This window comes from Eucalyptus grandis, chromosome 1, assembly GCF_016545825.1.
Source record: "Eucalyptus grandis isolate ANBG69807.140 chromosome 1, ASM1654582v1, whole genome shotgun sequence".
Lineage (NCBI taxonomy): Eukaryota > Viridiplantae > Streptophyta > Magnoliopsida > Myrtales > Myrtaceae > Eucalyptus > Eucalyptus grandis.
This window is the reverse complement of record NC_052612.1, coordinates 34,332,781-34,350,037: the sequence shown is the minus strand read 5'-3', so window position 1 is coordinate 34,350,037 and position 17,257 is coordinate 34,332,781. Positions and strand designations below refer to the sequence as shown.

Here is a 17,257-nt window from a genome sequence, read left to right as displayed (position 1 = left end):
TGCCCTAAATTTTCTATTTCAAAATGAAAATCTAGGTGAAATGTTCATGTGAATGAATCACCAAATTGTTTCTAAGTCTTCCCAGTAGTCCTTGTCTATAGACTTGTAGCAACACACTTTCATGAACAATGGCCAATGGGATAAGCCGGGCCTACGAACGTTTGTAATTATATTTATCTATAGTGTCATCTTGCTAGCCACGAAGGCCTTAGATATCCATAGTCTTTGTTAATTTACTAGCCTAATCGACCATCCGCTGCATGATAAAATTTCTTTTCAAATATAGCGTGCTCTATTTTACTGCATCAATTATCTTGAGCTTAATCACGAGAAAGGGACTGCTTTTCTCTGCCATGAAGTATGATTAATCGCCCCATTCCGGGCTAATTGTAATGGGAATTGCAACAAAGACTCAACCATTTTTTCTAACCGATGCGCTTGTTTGGTTTAGACTAATCTTAACGAATTATATTTAGAACTCTCCCCTTTTTCATTGCATATTCTCTCATATTTATTGGTAATTTAGGCGTACTTAGTCGAAGTGGTTTGTGATAACCTGCTGTACAACTACAAACTAAGCATGTAGATGATAAAATGAAAAAACCCAATCTAAACCTCGGCCTAGCCCAAACCCGAATCTCAATTCGGTTCGGATTTTTTCGCCAGGCCCATTTAAATCACCAAGCCCAAGTAGGCCCAAGCCCGCGTATGAATCAATTGAAAGAGCGATAAAAGTAAAAAAGCCCCGGAAAAAGACAAGAATTGCGACATTGCCATCGGCTGGGGGGACTCCCTCTCTCCCTCTCTCTCCGCCACCGAGCAGCGCGACAGAGATCTCCATCGACGGAAGCATTTGCAGTGATGCGAGCGCTTCCGGAGTGAGCTCAATCGATCCGCATCGTGCAGGCGGCCGCGGATTGAGGGGATATCGTTCGAGCAGCTCCGCCACCTCGATTCGGAATCGGCCGACTTGCGTGTTTGGCTCGGATGGGACGTTCTCGCGCGGCTTCTCGCCCGGCCGATGAAGATCCGAATCAAAGGTTCGTTGCGTTTGCTACTGGTCCTGCACTGTGCGAGTTTTTGGTTGTAATCGTGAGATGAGGACTGATGTGCTTGGAATGCTGTGGAAAATTTCTGGAGTACGAAGTTGCCTCCGCAGGATTGGAGCCCTGCGATTAGGGGGACTGTGTTGGCGTGTATTTGTGATTGGTTTCGTTCGTTTATGCTCTAGCGATACTTCCGCATGCGATATCGGTTAGCTCCAGAGCTGAGGCTTGAAGGATTGCGCGAGCTATTCCCTGCGTTGAATGCATAGGACCCATGTGCTCTGTGTCTCTAGAGCTTCTGGAATCAACGCGCTTCCGTTCTAGTTTTACTTTTTTGAAGAGTTTGGAGAGATGGCCATAATTCTTAGCATTATACTGTAGAATCGAGTTCAAGGCTGGGGTCATTTGGGCAGATGCCTCGATCACGTAGTTGTGTTCGTTCATTGGGTATCCTTTATCTACCGACTTCGACTAGTCCTGTGCCTCTTGGTAGATTTAGGAATTCATTCGAATGCATTTCCATGGGACCTTAATTCAGCAAAGTTTATATTTTATCTTGCTTTGTATTGCTGGCAAAGCTCACCTTAACTTTGTCTTTCTGGTAGATCCAAGAAGAAAAAGATTGCCTCTGGTCCAGAAAATGTAGACTCTGCATCTGCAGGTACTGGTCAGCGACTTTTTAGCTCTTTTTTGGGAATATGAGTTCTCTCTCTATTCTTCGGGCTTATACTCACATGCTTGAGTCAGTTGTGCCCAATTTTCTTAATGGACTTAGGAATTCTTTTTCGATTGTTAAGCATGGGTTGTTCATAGATTATTCTTGAATTTATTCTTAAAGGCTATAAAAGTACCATAATTTTACGGTCCTACAACATGACGAGCTATATAGGGGTTAACCTATTAGTGGTAAATTGAATGGTTTGTTATTTCTCTCATTCTTAAAGGGTTAAATCTTGTTAATCATACTTCTTCTTAGGCAGGGCAAGACAGACTTCCCATCTCTGATTTTGCTGAAAACTTAGCTGTGCAATGTAGTTATTGGTCAGGGAAATGAAGAGAAAGGGGCTTCCTACCACTGCAACTATTGCAACAAGGATATATCAGGAAAAATTCGTATCAGATGTGCAACTTGTCCAGATTTTGACCTTTGCATAGAATGTTTTTCTGTTGGAGCTGAAATTAATCCCCACAAGAGCAATCATCCGTATCGGGTCATGGTTAGTCATCTCCTTTCCTTTGATTGAGAATGCCAGGATTATGTCATCTGCTGTTGTTGTGTTTCCTCCTTTGTTGTATGAAAGTGAGCATCTTAGACAATGAAGACACTTCTCCAATTTCATGTCTTTAAAATGCTTTTCAGTCTTAGTTTATCAAGCAGGTCTTTAGTGCTTTCTTGAATTCTTTTCATCACTATAAAAGTTTGATTTTACAGTAACAGTCCCTCTACCTTTGCAAAATAAACCTTTTCAGTCTCACGTCTAAATCAGATTGAAATATCTTAATTACTATGCATAATCCTGTAATTTTCTATGAAGTTATGGCTTACTCTTCCTTGATGTGTACAGAATGAAATCCCAGTGTTTAATATTTCCTGACTCTGTGCCTTTCATGGCTAAGTAGCTTGTTCATGGTGATAAACTTGCATTTGTGGCTGAGATACTGATTCAGTGATATATTAATACCATGCAATGCCACATAGTCAAGACTAATAATGTTTATGAGACACGCTAAGGTCATTTGGGAATGCTCTTGGAAAACTCCCTGAAAGAAGGGTCTCTTGAGAAAGAGATGAAAACAGTTTCAGGCGCTTTCCTAAGAAATTATGTAGACTCTGAAACAGATTTTCTTTTTTCTTTTTTTCCGCTGGGGAATGTCACGCTAGTTGTATCATTAACACAGTCCACAATTGTCCTAGATCGCATAGACACCCTTCTTGCTTAATTTTTAATAATAATCAGGTTAAGAGTGCTGAGAGCAGCCTACATTATAGTTTTATAGTACTTTGACATTCATTAACAAAAATTTAGTGTTGCAAAACAAGCCTTATTCATTTGAAATGATCTCAATCCTGTTGAATTAAAGGAGTTGCTTGGAGTAAAGTGCAGATTGGAGGTTACATTTGGCTAATGTCTCTGGACTTGATGTCATGTGCTCCATCTTCTCTTTCATATGTGGTTGCAAAAGTGATGATGGAATTTATGTTGTGCCAATACTTATAAACTAGAATGTTCTATCCAAAAATTAACATTTCTGATCCACTTGTTTATTTATCTTTATATTATTCTTTGTAACAGGACAATTTGTCCTTTCCACTTCTATGTCCAGGCTGGAATGCAGATGAAGAAATGTTACTTTTGGAGGTGTTACTATTGTTTTTTATTCTACTTCAAAATAGTTCATTGTTTTCAGCTCATTATATTCACAAGGTCGGTTCTTTCTTATTTAGGGCATCGAAATGTATGGATTTGGTAATTGGGCAGAAGTTGCTGACCACATTGGATCTAAAAGCAAATCACAATGCATTGCCCATTACAATGCCATGTATATGAACTCCCCTTGCTGGCCTCTCCCGGTAAGGATTTGTCACTTAAATTTATGATAACTAAATCACTAATACACCTTTTAGACAAAGTACTTGCAATTATGATATGTTCCACATATTCATCTAGGACTTGTCTCATATTATGGGCAAAAACAGAGAGGAGCTTCTTGCTATAGCCAAAGGACAAGAGGAATTAAAGGAAGGTACTTTCAGGATTAGTTGATTAATGTTGTTTTTTAATCTGGTTTATCTTCTATAGCTTGAGAGAGAGTGATTATGAGCAAGTTCATGCATGCAAGAATTTCATGGTCTCTTTAATCATATAACCACATTTGAAGCTCAGCTGCTTTTCCCATGAGCAATGGGCACATACTGGGCACAAAAATACTCTCTCTCAGAGTTGCAGATTCACCAAAAGCTCTTATCTTGGAACCAAAAATTGCATGTGACTTAAGCTCTTCTTTTACAGAGTCATCTTCAGTTGGGGAGCCTCTCAAAGAAGAGTCAGCTTCTTCTACAAAATTCAAGTATGGCTAAACACTGTTGTTTGTCGACTATTATTTTATACCGCAGTTTGCTCATTCCTCTGTATGTGTTCATTCAGATCCATGGAATCATTAAAAGAAATTCCAGTTCATGCACCTTCATCCGGCTCAATTGCTGGGAAGAGGGGATGCAACATCTCACATGCCAAGGAAGAGATTAAAGATGAAGGTAATACTTTTATGGAACTTGTTGACATGGTTGTTTGTCAAGTTGAGGAAGCATCATCCTCAATTGGCTTCAAGAATTGCTTTAAAATATTACTTGGTAGTTAGCCTAGGGCTCATTTAGAGAAAGAATTACAAGGAATAGGGCTTTAGTAGAGTAAGATTGGAGTCCATGCTGACTTTGTGTGTTTTATCTGGTTTGCTTGTTATGCATAAGATAGATTACTGAGGTTAGACAACTGTACTTTCAATTTGATAAAATATGCAGAAGTATGATTCATTTTGCATTATTTCTTCTCTGTTTCACAGAATCCCAAATAAACAGGAGCATTGGAGAGAAAAAGCCTAGAATTTCTGGGGATGAAGGTCCATCTGCAACAGAGTTCAGTGGTTATAATTTCAAGAGGCAGGAATTTGAGGTTGAATACGACAATGATGCAGAGCAGTTACTAGCTGATATGGAATTTAGGGATACTGATACAGATGCAGAGCGTGAACTGAAGCTGCAAGTGCTACGCATCTATTCAAAAAGGTATGGTTCTATGCTCTCTTCATGACGACTCCTAAAGGGAGCTTGTTGCTAGACATGCACTTGTGAGAGGCTGATTTAAACAGCATACGAATCCAAAATGACTATAGGGGGTGGGAACTGCATGTTGAAATAATCTTTATAATGCTGTTGACATCGCTGATCAATTAATGGATATCAAACTTCGTATTGCAAGCATTATCTGGTATTGATTAACTTAACTCAACCAAACTGTCGAAGCACCCAGCTCAAATCTCTTGAATGAATCTATGACTGACTGAACTTGACAGATGCGTTGAGTCATGAAATGATGGAATGCATCACGTGAACTGACTAATTCATTGATCTAGTGCCTGGTTCAGTCATGCATCATATTACAGCATCCAGTGTCTGGTTCTGTCATGCATCCTGTTGCAGCTCTGTCTTCTCAAAAGTACTTGTTGTATAGCATGATGGCTTTTTCACATCCAAATAGAATTTGTTGAATAGCCATTTTTTTCTAAAAGTTTAAGTTATTAATAAAAGTGTCCATAATATATCAGCTAAATAATTTTACACTCTAGCTTGTTATAAGCTGGAACTTACACATGAAACAAAAGATGTATATGTAGTTACGTTAATGACAATGGGGGGACAAACAGGAGTAACAGACATAATGGCCAGAAGAGTGTCAACATTCACTTGACGCTTTGATATTAGTTGACTTGCCTTTTTTCTAATGCAATAGATATGAAGTTTATATATGAATGTTATTGATTAAACAAATTATGCATCCTGATATATTCTTCTGTTTTGGAAACAAGTTACATGTTATGTTGGTGCTTGGACAGTTTGGTTCATGAATTATGCACTTTGACCTGTCTCAAATAGGTTTATTAACCATTTACATTTAACATAGTAAAATTTTACTGATTTAAAGTTTTAAGTATGAACATTGATTCTGACCCTAGATTTAGTTTTCTTGTATCTTGTTAAAAACTTTCCATTAATGCTGCTACCATCATTTGTTTAAAATTGCTAAATGAATTTGCAACCTTCCTTTTACCAGTTGGACTTTATGTGGCATGTAATACAGAATGATACTATTTATTTGACCCTTTGTTTTTGTGGAATCTGTCAGTACTGGGTATTAGTTCTGTTGAGAAGTGTTCTTTTATCATTTGTTTTGAGGTGAGTAATTTCCCTTTCTTGCCCTTATCTTGAATATTTGACAGGCTTGATGAGAGGAAACGTAGAAAGGATTTTATACTGGAGAGGAACCTGCTATACCCTGACCCATTTGAGAAGAATCTCTCTGCAGAAGAGAGAGAGATATATAAGCACTTCAAGGTCTTCACGCGGTTTCACTCAAAAGAAGAGCACGAAGAGTTTGTTAAGAGTATAATAGAGGAACATCGGATTGTCAAAAGAATACATGAACTCCAGGTCTGATGCATGCCTATTAATAGCCTGTCCTTTCTTATCTTCTGATTCATTCTGTGAGTTCTGCATCTTAAAACCAACAAATTAGTTTATAAACTGGGTACTCCATTTTTGCAGTGCCGCATCTCCTAATTCTAAAGGGAAAGTACTTTCTCCGTGACATAGCAATGTGCCAATGCACATACATTAGTGTCATGCCACATTTAGAAACTTTGTTGCATCATGAAGTTTATTTTATGCAAACTTGGTTGATGGTGGATTAGGCTGCTTGACCATTTTCTGCTGAAGGTCTGCCCACTGCCATACATTGAGCTAGTTCCTTTCACTATAATCCACCTGAAACGCAGTTTATGCAATAGAGCCATTTGGGCCTAAAAATACTCCGCATTTATGGTCTTCATTTTCTTTATTATAACTGCCAAGGTTTGCTATACTTTGTTTGAGTAATTCAGATCATTGGAAAATCACAAGATTATTGCATATTTGCGGAGAGAACTCGCTGAAGTTTGACTCATTGGATAGGAAAAACATCTAATCTTCTCCAGTCGAAAGTTTCCATCTCCTTACCAACCTTTGATGGAAAATTCTGATGCATCTTTACAATTACTACCTTTACTTTGATGCACTTCAATCTGCTTAGCTTTATATAGTGGTGCTCGCTCTTATGTTTCTTTCACCAATGAGCATGTAGGATGCCCGAGCTGCTGGCTGTCGAACGGCTGCAGAGGCAAATAAGTTTATTGAGCGGAAGAGAGAGAAGGAAGCAGAAGGAGCCCAGAGAATGAAAGAAATTTCACAGGCTGGTCCAAGTGGTAAAATTTTTCCAAAGTCTAGTCATGTCAAAGTTGAGCCGGAGAGCAGCCCTCAAGGACTTGTCAGGAGCTCCTCGAGCCTACAGTCCAGTGGCAAGGATGCAACTTTGACATCGCTGGATACTCTACACAGCTCCCTGGATGATTGGGATATTAGCGATTTTCCTGGAGCTGATCTATTATCCGAAACTGTAAGTACTATGAGTGTGAGAACAATAGGTCTTAAATTTTCATTTGAGAAGTGATTCTACAGAAACTAGTCAAATCAGTTGCATTTCTCAAGCTAACATCACTATTTCTTGAGAATCTCCCCCCATCGAAAGATGAACTCATGCGACTCCCATGTGGGGATCTCACTTAGCAGGACATTGGAATTTAGAAAAATGATAGTGTCTAATGCCAGCATTTTTCACTGTTTCTCTAAAGCAGAAACTTTTACTGTTTTGAGTGCTCTTCTCTTTCATGTAGGAGAAACGTCTTTGTGGTGAGATCAGAATATTACCAGCGCATTATCTGAAGATGCTACATGTTATGTCGATAGAGATGTTGCGGGGCAACCTTACCAAGAAATCTGATGCCCATGGCCTTTTCAGAGTGGAACCAAGCAAAGTGGATAGGGTGTATGATATGCTTCTATCCAAAGGAATTGCTCAAGCATGATTTTGTGTGGGCATGCTTGATGTGTAAATAGCTTGTGCTGTCTTTTCACCTTTTTCTTAGATCTATTTTATCTTCTACTTTTTCGGGTTTTCAGAGGGAGGGAAGATAGATGTTTTGTTTGGGCAATTGTTTGCTCATATAATAGCAATTTTTTAGTATCGAGCGGTTTATATATGCCCGCTAGGAAGTCAAGTATCGAGCATTCAAGAGTTCCCAATATTTTTCTGTTCGGCAGTCGTGCAAGAAACTGGAAATGTACTTTGCCAAAAGCTTCTGAACAGGCTAGATCCGGATTATCGTGTATTGAAAGGTTATGTTAAGAAAGAATCGAGAAAACTTTAGATATCCTTTTTGCTTTTGTCTGGAGTTGTGCCATGAAATGGCGGCGATTGATGATTCTAGAAGGCCGAAGTGAAACAGAAGCATGCGCCCTGCGGTCCTGTTACATTGACGACCTCAAGTGCGGTGCTTACCTCCGGAATATGCGAACAAGTAGCTTGGTTTAGGTTGGCATGTTGAATTTTCCTTTTATTGTGAATGCTCCAAACAGCGGATGCATTGACTTCATTACTAGGCCAAGGCCAAGTGGAGGCTGGAGAACCGGAATGAGGACAGTGTAATCCACGTTCAATTTACGGAAGTGATCGACATACTAAAGAACGCGAATGGAGTTTATGGAGACTGCGAACGGTGCACAGGCAGAAGCTCGGATCAGAGGCGAAGATTTGTTTAACCCCTACGATCCTAGGCAATGCTAACAAAAACCCAGCAATCCAACACATCTATACGCATTCCATTTGGGAGAAGGTTCAGGAATTAGGACTTGCACGTCAACCAAATTGGAATGCAACAACGAAACCCATTACAAATATGGAGTCGACAATGACTTCTGCTTTACCGAAAAGAATACCCTGAAGATTGATTGGAAAGTCGGAGAGAAAGCTACAACGCCCGTAGAACAACATCAACTACACCAAGTTTTCCCAAATTTCGACCTACACTTTTCCTACCACCCACCCTCAGCAGCAGAAACAATTACCCCCACCTAGACGTATCTACTGCCCCCCCTAAAGCCTAAAACAGAATTGCCTACACAAATTGCAAAAGCGGTAGAACTAAAGAGTGTCAAATGCACCCGCAAAAGATAGGTTATTTGCTCCTCCCTCTCGCTTTACAGACACAAGCGAATCACTTCACTGTTCCCGTGTGCCCGAGACTGTACACCACCATAGCCCCTTGTAGTCAGAATCAGTGTCAAAATGGTCCCTAAAACGACTCCCCAAAACGGCGTACCTGCCCTACCTTCCAAACTAAGAAAACACTGTAGCACTTCTGCATATCCCTCCCTTAGGTCAGTCCTCAAGTTGTAACACCTGAGGCGTTAGGATAGTGTCTAACCCTACTCCGCGCCGAAATCCCATAGATGTATGGTCGAATCATTAGAGTATGCCGCCACATGGCGCTCGCTGGCCACAATCGCGCTGACCTCGCCTATCCCCACCGCAAGGTCGTACAATTGGGCCCCGCGTTCCACCTCCCAGACCCTAATCGCACCCGCTAGGCACATTAGCGCGTACCCCTGGTTCATGCACCCCATGACTCGACTGTGCGCTGCCCCCCTCACGTTCAACCTACATATATCCTCCCGCCTGCCCACATGGCGCACAACGGCAAGCCCTCGCGTGTCGACGACAATGTAGGCATCTCCATCGGCGTCGACCGAGGTCACAATGAGCCCTCTTCTAGTGTAATTCAGATCGCGCAACGGCGTCCCGTGGCCACTCAGGTCGATGACAAGTACTCTCGTGCTCGTGGCCGCCACCGCTGATTCTTGCCGCGTGACGCGGAGACGACCCACGATCTGAGTCAAATCAGTCAGCATTCGCCACCCCGCTACCGATTCCCCGTCGGTCAAATCCCCGCCCACGTAGACTTGCTCCTCTGTATTACTGTCCCATATGTGGAAGGCCCTGCCCGGTACGCCCGCGTAGAGGCCCACCCACCACCGGCCGCATCCCGCAAATTCCACCAATACCCCGTCGGTGACCAGATCACCGACGTGGGCCCCACGCAATGGGGCTCCGCCGTCGATCATGACCACGTGGATATCTCCACCCAGCGTGGCAAATACGAGTCGCGAATCACTCATGACGATGCCGGAGACTGCACGTGAATGTAGACCGAGTCCGCCCCGGTGGGGGGCTTGGTAGGTGGCAATGTGGAGGCGCGTGGCGAGGTCGAAGAGGCGAACGCTCCCATCGGCAAAGCCACAAGCAAGGTGGAGTTCAGACAGAGTGAGGCAGCGGCATATAAGCCCATACGGATCCCCGTTCACCTCCGAAGGGTCGAAGTGGAGGGTGGCATAGACGGATCGCCGAGACCGGAAATTCGCAGCCGTCCGATGGCAGTAGATGAACTCGTCGCGCCATGTGGGATGGGTGCGGTGTGTCCGGCCCCATATGCGTTGGGTGAGACCGGCCCACAGGAGATCCGAGCTCGAAACATTTCGCCACGTGGAGCACACCTGCACTTCGCATTAAGGCATAGTTATGGCTGGTATGAAACTACGTAAAGGATCTGACAAATATCAATAACTACGTAAAAGGCGACAGTGGAACTTCGGCACCATGAGCAACCGGAATAGTTCATATAATGCATGCATGTGATTCCGATTCGTACAGCACAAAACACAAAATCAGGAGCTTAAACATCAGAACCTGGGCTAGGTGACAATGTTCAGAAAAGAAACTTACCATTTCCATGAAGTTACAACATCGTCGAGGTATTAAAATCTCTTAAATCTCAGGCCTTCCAACATTCTACGACTATAGTGCTTCCTTCCTAATAATCATAATCTCAGCGTTCACCATGTTTATTTATTAACACGTCCAAACTTACAATCGCAGAGGAAGGCTCGAGTCTGTAATCCTTACTAATATATCATCACTTCTCTCCCTAATGAATTTCGAGTTCGAAGACAGCCGCCCCCAACCCAAATGACGACCTTCAGCTAGTAAATTTTCAATCATAGACAAGTCAACGAAGAACACGCACATTCTCTTCATAAAATACAGATGAAATCACTTAGCTTATAGCATGAGGTCTGGATAATAGTGCTATCAACATCTCATATCTAGATAATTCTCATAATCCTTCGACAGGTCTATCTTGATTTATCATCCCAGAACTCGTGATCATAAGTTCAACAGAAGTGAAAACTACATGAATGCCAATTCCAAATTCAAAAATGATAATCACAGAATAAACGACGAATTCCAAGTTTGCTATATTGAATGGATGTTCTCTTCTTTATACGTATTAAAGTTAACCATAGGAATTTAAATTGTTTGAGAACTACACAAATTTCATACATAAAAATTGGCAGGTAAATCCTACTAAACAAATATCGATCTTGATTCCAAAACATTAATTTCTCACTGAGAGAAGATTTTGTACTCAATATATTAATTAGTTAGTTCAATCTCATCCAAAACCTTCTTTTTGTCCAATCGAATCCCTGAACAGTAAACTATTTTGTTCAAGTTAATCTTTCCATCAAATACATGAACGGAAAATGTCGACACAGAAGACCAAGATCCACCTCAACACTGTGCTCCTCCAACTCTTTGCTGACGCAGAACTAGAAATAAAAACAACACAGAGAAGAGAAAAGAAACAGAAATGTTGGAGGAAGTGCTCGCCGGTGGAAGAGAAGATGGAGGTGGTGGCTGGGTGACGGTGATGCAACCCAGCCACCAGCAAAAGTCCACGGACCCTCGTCATTGTTTAGGCCCATTCCCACACGCAGGAGAGGGAGAGGTGAAATGCGATACCCACCACAGATATGCGCGAGGGCCGTGCCCTTGCGAGATCAACAGCCCCAGCACAGTCCGTTATCTACGAACTCACCATGCAATCATGGCCTAGTTGATTGTAAGCCAGATGATTCAACAAACAGCTTCTTGGAAATTTCTGTGAGTTCTGCTGTGAAGCACGGGCAGCGTCTGGGGACCTTGGAAGTTAAGGAATGAATGGTGAAACGAAACTTTGGTCGGCGGTCCTCGTGATTTGGGTATATCGTGAATTCTTCTACTGCTGAACTCTGACTATGTACATAGTCTGGGTCATACATCTTGGGCACTACGTGGTATTTGAAGGGGTCAATTGCTTGTGCCGTGCTCACTTGGTTTTCAGACGTTGCTGTCTCGATAAAACTTAACAAGGACATGTAGCACGATGTTGCTGGGGGCTTGGTCTTGCTAGAGTTGTTTGGTATCGGCTATTGTGGTCATTTAGTTGCCACCAAGAAGGCTGCATATTTTGACCCAAAAAAGAGGAAGGCTGCATATGAGCTTGGACCTTCGCCAGAAACTGGCGACGGATAGGCTCAGGGATATGCCGGCTCTTTGCTGGAGGTGGGTGGTGCTACCACCTACAGTAAAGCTTGCTCTTCCATTCTCGTCCATTTTGGTCTTTCATTTTGTTTTATGTGATGCCATTTTCTTCTGAAAATCTAAATATTTGTTATGCTTTATGTTTTGACTTAATAGCAACTTAACGGCCAAATTAGGATTTCCCTAACTTCTTTGACATAACCGGATGACTATCTTGAACAGAAACTTATATAGTTCAAGGACCTACTCCGACTAAAATAAATTTAAGAATTAAATTGAATAAATTATTTTTAAAAAGAAATTGTTCAGAGGCTATCGTGCCTTCATTACTCCCAAAAAAAAGTACATAGATCTGCTTGAGGTAATCTGATGGAGAAAATCACTTTCATGCTTCGAAGAACGCTCCTAAGGCACTCCAACCACTAATTCGTAATCCAAACCTCGTCTGGAAAAGGAGACGTTTCAGCCTAACGATTAAAGATGGGACTGGGTTTCCGTGCTGAGCTCAGTGAAAAGGGCTGAACATTGCTCAGTGATGGTATTAAACTCGAGGAGAGGGTCTGAAGCATTTGGTTCTATTTTGGCTGATGACGCAATTAACAAGCATGAAATGAATGCGACAGTCATAAAAAAAGAGTGAAAAACCCTAGAGGCAAAACACAAAGATTAATCAAAGAGCACATTAGATACAAAATCTCATCGATCAGCGAGAAGACTATGGAAAAAAGCTTAAAGTTGCATCAGCTGGGGGGCAAAAAGGCTGAAGTCGAAAGACGAGACGAAGCAAAGCGAAGCCTTTCAAAAGGCCGAAAACCCTGATCACCCAAAGGAAATGCCGCTCCTGGGGGATTAAATGTGTAACACTGTAGCGGACACTTGGACGGGACCCAAAACCCTCCACCCAAATCAAAACAAACCAAATAAAAATCGACTTTCAAAATCAATTCACACATGGGTTTTTTCTGTCTGAACATTTGTGCAGAAGGGTTTTGTATCTTTTTCAACCCTTAACCCTTGACAAGGATTTTTCTTCCCTTTTTCCGTCGCAAACTTGTCAAACTCAGAAAAAGTCAAAGAGAGAGAAATGTACAGGCCTCAAAGCATCTCTGGTTGCACTTCAAAGTGATAATCAAAGATTCTTAAGAAGTTCGAACTTACTGTACAAACACAACAACAAATGCCTCAAAAGCAATAACCCAAAGATGGGAAAAAGAGAGAGAACATAGCAAATGCAAAAAATGCATGCATGCATGCGCGTGGAACCGTGTTTAAATGAAATTTTCTTTTCTTTTTTTCTTTTTCTTTGTGACGTAGACAGACTAGACTGACTGAAGAGACTAGGAGCTAGAGGCAGCAGGAAACTAGTGTGTACTATAGTCTTGTACCAGTCGCAGTATAAGTAGATTTTTGGCAGGTGCTTGTTTCATCCTGATTTGCCTTCTCCTTTATTTTGTGTGTCAGTCGAATAAATAAGCAACAGAATTGCAATTAATAATTCATACATCAAAATATGTTTATATTTTGTTGGGGTTTTACGACAGATAACTTTTTCCCACTGTAAAAATCTATATTTGTTTTGTTCTGTATATTTTACCGAACAAATGAGTTATACAAAGACACCATCAAATCTCCTACCGTCTATATCTAACATCCAGCCCCTGTAATCATACATAAGCTGTGGCTACGATCTATCAGAGTTCAGTTTCTAGAGCGTGACGACCTACGCAGTTACAAGGTACATGGCTAGGGCACAAGCCGCACGACAGAGGCATGTTCTCTACCCACACATATACGGTGGTAGTGATTTTTTCCAGTCACATTTCAGTGAAGGAATAGCTACTCTGCATTCAAGATCCGTCTCAGATCATTCACAAAACTAATATTACCAGTCAATTGCCATACATAGTTGTTGTACTACGTGAAAGGAGGGACGAGAGATCTGAAAAAAGTTCAGAGAGCCGTAGGAAACGAACTACCGAAGTCGCGTGATGCAGAAACGAAACCGTAACAAAGTATAAGTGAGAGCTGCACGTCTCACGAAGACCAAACTCAAAGAGATCTTTATCCATTCAAATAAAATTAATGTGGGAAGGAGGAGATCTCAATGGTTCATGACCTCTTCGAAAATAGGACTATCGGTGTGGTCCCTTGGATGTTCGTATACATGGGAGGCGAAATCCCTGGGTATTTCTGGAGATTTAGAGAGAAAGACGGACAGAGAGTGTGTGCAAAGACAACATATATACAACACAAAGCGTGCTCTCTCTCTCCCTCTCTCTCTCTCCACCCCCCAAAATTTTCTCTCTTTTCATTTCCAAGAAAAGAGTCGGTGACCCCAAAAGGCCTGCGTCTCTCGTTAAAAGCAGCGAATCTTCAATGATGCTCTCTCCCTCCAACTTCGCTTCTTTTTTCCACCCTCTCTTTGACCATCACAAGTCACAACTGCCCAGTGTTCTTCACCTGTGTGTCCTCCCGTTTCTTTCATTCATTTTATTTTTAAGCGATCCACTCTCGTCAAACGGTGAAGAATTTTAACTAATAAGAATACTTGGGGCGGGAAAGGGTTTTGATGAGGATAAAACCCTCATCGAGAAAACCCTACTTGCACAACACAACCTGCCTCACATAGTACTTCACCCTGTACACCATACAGCGCTAAGCTTGACTTTCAACTTGCTAACCCTATTATCTATAATTTAAGAAGAGCTTTTCAATTAAGTGCTGGAGAACATGACCGAAATATATAATGAAAAGTACTTACGCCATCCAGTGCATTTACCAAAAATGGTACTTTAACAACACGGATACTTTGAATCTAGTTGTGGGGTGCCCTTCAATTAAATTGCAAATTCATTAATACCTCCATGAATTTCTTTCTTTCTTTTTAGTGGGGCATCGAATCCTACTCATGACATGAGACCTGTTGGTCAACTTAAAGAGTTGGGTGGGTCAAGAACTCGGTTAACCCGATCCCTTGCCATCCCTATTCAACACCCAGGTCGATGGTTCAAATGCAGAAGCATCGACTATGTAGAGGACCGAACCTATGTATGTTACACGCTTAATCTCCACCCGACATGTACTTCTTTTATCCCACTAAATTAGATTCTAAGGAACCCATAAAAGAATGCTCTCCTACCACTCCACTAGGAAGAATAGGATGAAACAAGTTTAATCAGAAGAGGATCACAAAAGAGGATCTATGGGGATCATGCATGAGAAGGAACAGTCCCTCATCAAAAAATTAAGCATTGGGCTCCATGTGCCTTTTGGCATTTGCTCATTGCACTCGCACATGCTGGCTTTTGACCGTTCCCTACTCGAGGCTCTCCGACAATCCAAACCTATGGTAATGGATTCCGAAATCACCCAAAATGGAGTGAAAGGGGCAATTCGTAATGGAGAGATGTACGTGGAGAATATGTGCACCATATCGTGCAAAGTTGAAAAGGGAGAGAGAGGCTTCTGATCTGTGTATCCTAACTAAAAATAGAAAGGAGAGACTTACGTAAGTATGGGGCTCAGAAACAAGACTGAGGTCTCACTCATTAAAAAACACCCAACAAAGCTCATGTTACAGTAAAGTTCCTCCGTCTCCCAATGGATTCTTCAATGGGGAGGGACCAAGAAAGTTCAGTCAAAAGGCAGTTAGATTTTCTAGAGCTTAGGGAAAATTACAAAGAAAAAAAGACAAAAGAAAAGGAAAAAAATCAGATCCAAAAAAACCCTTTTCATTGAGATACGGAAATAGGCCCGGAAATAGGCATTTCTAAAGCAGTGAAAACGAAGAGTGGAAAAGGACAAAAAAGGGGAAAGAACCCATCACCATTTTTCTACGAAGAAGAAACGGCAACCCTCAGAAAGGGACATGGATTAGTTAGAAAAGGACCCATCGAAAGAAAAAACCACTCGCTTTATAGAAAGATAAAAAAAAAAAAGGAAAAAAGCAGCTCCAATTCAGTTTCTTTGGATGCCAAGACACATCAACATCATATCCCAAATCCAACTATATTCTTCCGAATCCAACTTCTCCATATAGAAGCTCGATCATAAAACCCCCCGTACTCATTCGAATTTATCGCGTGGAAGAATTGGTCAACCGGCCACTTTAGTTGCTTTTTGATGTTTCTGCTACTCGACAACTGTTGATACCTAATGCTGAACTCATAAAAAGGTCCCTTCTTTTTCTCCTCCATTCTTGAGCAAGAACGTTGACATCTTTCGAGATTGGTCAACAATGCGGATGTTTCGAGAGAACTTTACGTTCTCTTCTTCTTTTCAAGGGGATCCAGTGATAGGTGCGGAGAAAAACGGTGACTCGAGCGACGAAACTTAAACCAAGAATTGCGTCCTAGCTCACGGTACTCGTGATCACGAACAGATTTGGTTCCATACGACGGAAATAGAAAGGAAAAAGAAGGGCGTACGTACCAGAAATAAGTTGACAAGCGAAGGAGCGACGGCGAGACGTCCCCCAGAGCGCGCCTCCTCGATGGCGACCTGTGCCGCGAGGTTCTCGAGAAATGGCTCGGGCCAAACTTCGTTGACGCCGCGGCGACGCCTCGAGGTCGAAGGGCCTTCGTAGTCCCCGCCCCTCCTCCTCGCCGCCCCGCCACCGTCTTCCGACGAGGACGACGTCGAAGACATTGGAGCGCTGGCGAGAGAGGACTGGGACTCGAGAAGGGGGAACGAAAAAGATGGCTTTCTTGGATAAAGACGCCAAGTGAGGGACCCAAAAAAGAGCAGCGAGTGATGGGTTATATGTGTGTGTGGGAGAGAGCCAATGCGAGATAAATATTCGCGACGTTAGTTTAATATAATCGTATGTATGTAATTTTCATCTGGGATTGTATTGTAATCATTTTTCTTTTCCAAATTTCTGTAATATTTTTTAAATTATCTCCTGGATGGATGGTGATGAGTGGGGCTCTGGAGGTTTCCCGCTCTGCAATGACGGCGGGAGTGGACGACTGATGGCCGTGAGTGATGGGCATTCCATGTTGTCGCAGTTGGCTCAGCTCGCTTTTCCTTCGACTTGGGGCCTCTTCGTTTGGAATCGAGCCAAAGCAAAAAAAAAAAAAAAAAAAAAAAGTACTTTTCTATTCTCGACCCAAATTTTATATATAAATCAATTTACATGTC

At 41.9% G+C, this 17,257-nt stretch overlaps 2 protein-coding genes across 4 annotated transcripts; one reads left to right on the top strand and one right to left on the bottom strand.

Moving 5' to 3' along the window:
• Window positions 1-769: 769 nt before the first annotated feature.
• On the top strand, window positions 770-8,068 carry LOC104434577 (transcriptional adapter ADA2a). 3 transcript variants are annotated; one of them, XM_039314062.1, is made up of 12 exons: window positions 770-1,040; window positions 1,652-1,707; window positions 2,093-2,263; window positions 3,341-3,406; window positions 3,493-3,618; window positions 3,716-3,791; window positions 4,058-4,115; window positions 4,193-4,302; window positions 4,608-4,830; window positions 6,042-6,252; window positions 6,941-7,252; window positions 7,530-8,068. In XM_039314062.1, the coding sequence occupies exons 3-12, from the start codon at window positions 2,261-2,263 to the stop codon at window positions 7,719-7,721; spliced, it is 1,377 nt and encodes a 458-aa protein (XP_039169996.1). In that variant the 5' UTR covers window positions 770-1,040; window positions 1,652-1,707; window positions 2,093-2,260; the 3' UTR covers window positions 7,722-8,068. The 3 variants fall into 3 exon arrangements, with proteins under 3 accessions (XP_039169996.1, XP_010045771.1, XP_039169993.1); XM_010047469.3 differs by having other exon boundaries at window positions 2,082-2,263; XM_039314059.1 differs by lacking the exon at window positions 770-1,040 and having other exon boundaries at window positions 2,069-2,263.
• A 473-nt stretch (window positions 8,069-8,541) lies between these two features.
• LOC104434564 (transcriptional regulator STERILE APETALA) lies at window positions 8,542-16,812 on the bottom strand. The gene is made up of 2 exons (XM_010047463.3): window positions 16,547-16,812; window positions 8,542-10,245 (listed from the first exon to the last, which is right to left on the bottom strand). Exons 1-2 carry the CDS (start codon window positions 16,760-16,762, stop codon window positions 9,121-9,123), a joined length of 1,341 nt encoding a protein of 446 aa, XP_010045765.2. The 5' UTR covers window positions 16,763-16,812; the 3' UTR covers window positions 8,542-9,120.
• Window positions 16,813-17,257: the final 445 nt, after the last annotated feature.

Bases quoted from the DNA above. Each gene is read 5' to 3' on its own strand.
- LOC104434564 (XM_010047463.3), bottom strand. From the start codon at position 16,762: ATGTCTTCGACGTCGTCCTCGTCGGAAGACGGTGGCGGGGCGGCGAGG. The intron at 10,246-16,546 runs GTACGTACGCCC...TGCGAAGTGCAG, and splicing joins CGCTTGTCAACTTATTTCTG to GTGTGCTCCACGTGGCGAAA.
- LOC104434577 (XM_010047469.3), top strand. From the start codon at position 988: ATGGGACGTTCTCGCGCGGCTTCTCGCCCGGCCGATGAAGATCCGAAT. The intron at 1,708-2,081 runs GTACTGGTCAGC...TGTGCAATGTAG, and splicing joins TGTAGACTCTGCATCTGCAG to TTATTGGTCAGGGAAATGAA. The intron at 4,116-4,192 runs GTATGGCTAAAC...GTGTTCATTCAG, and splicing joins GCTTCTTCTACAAAATTCAA to ATCCATGGAATCATTAAAAG.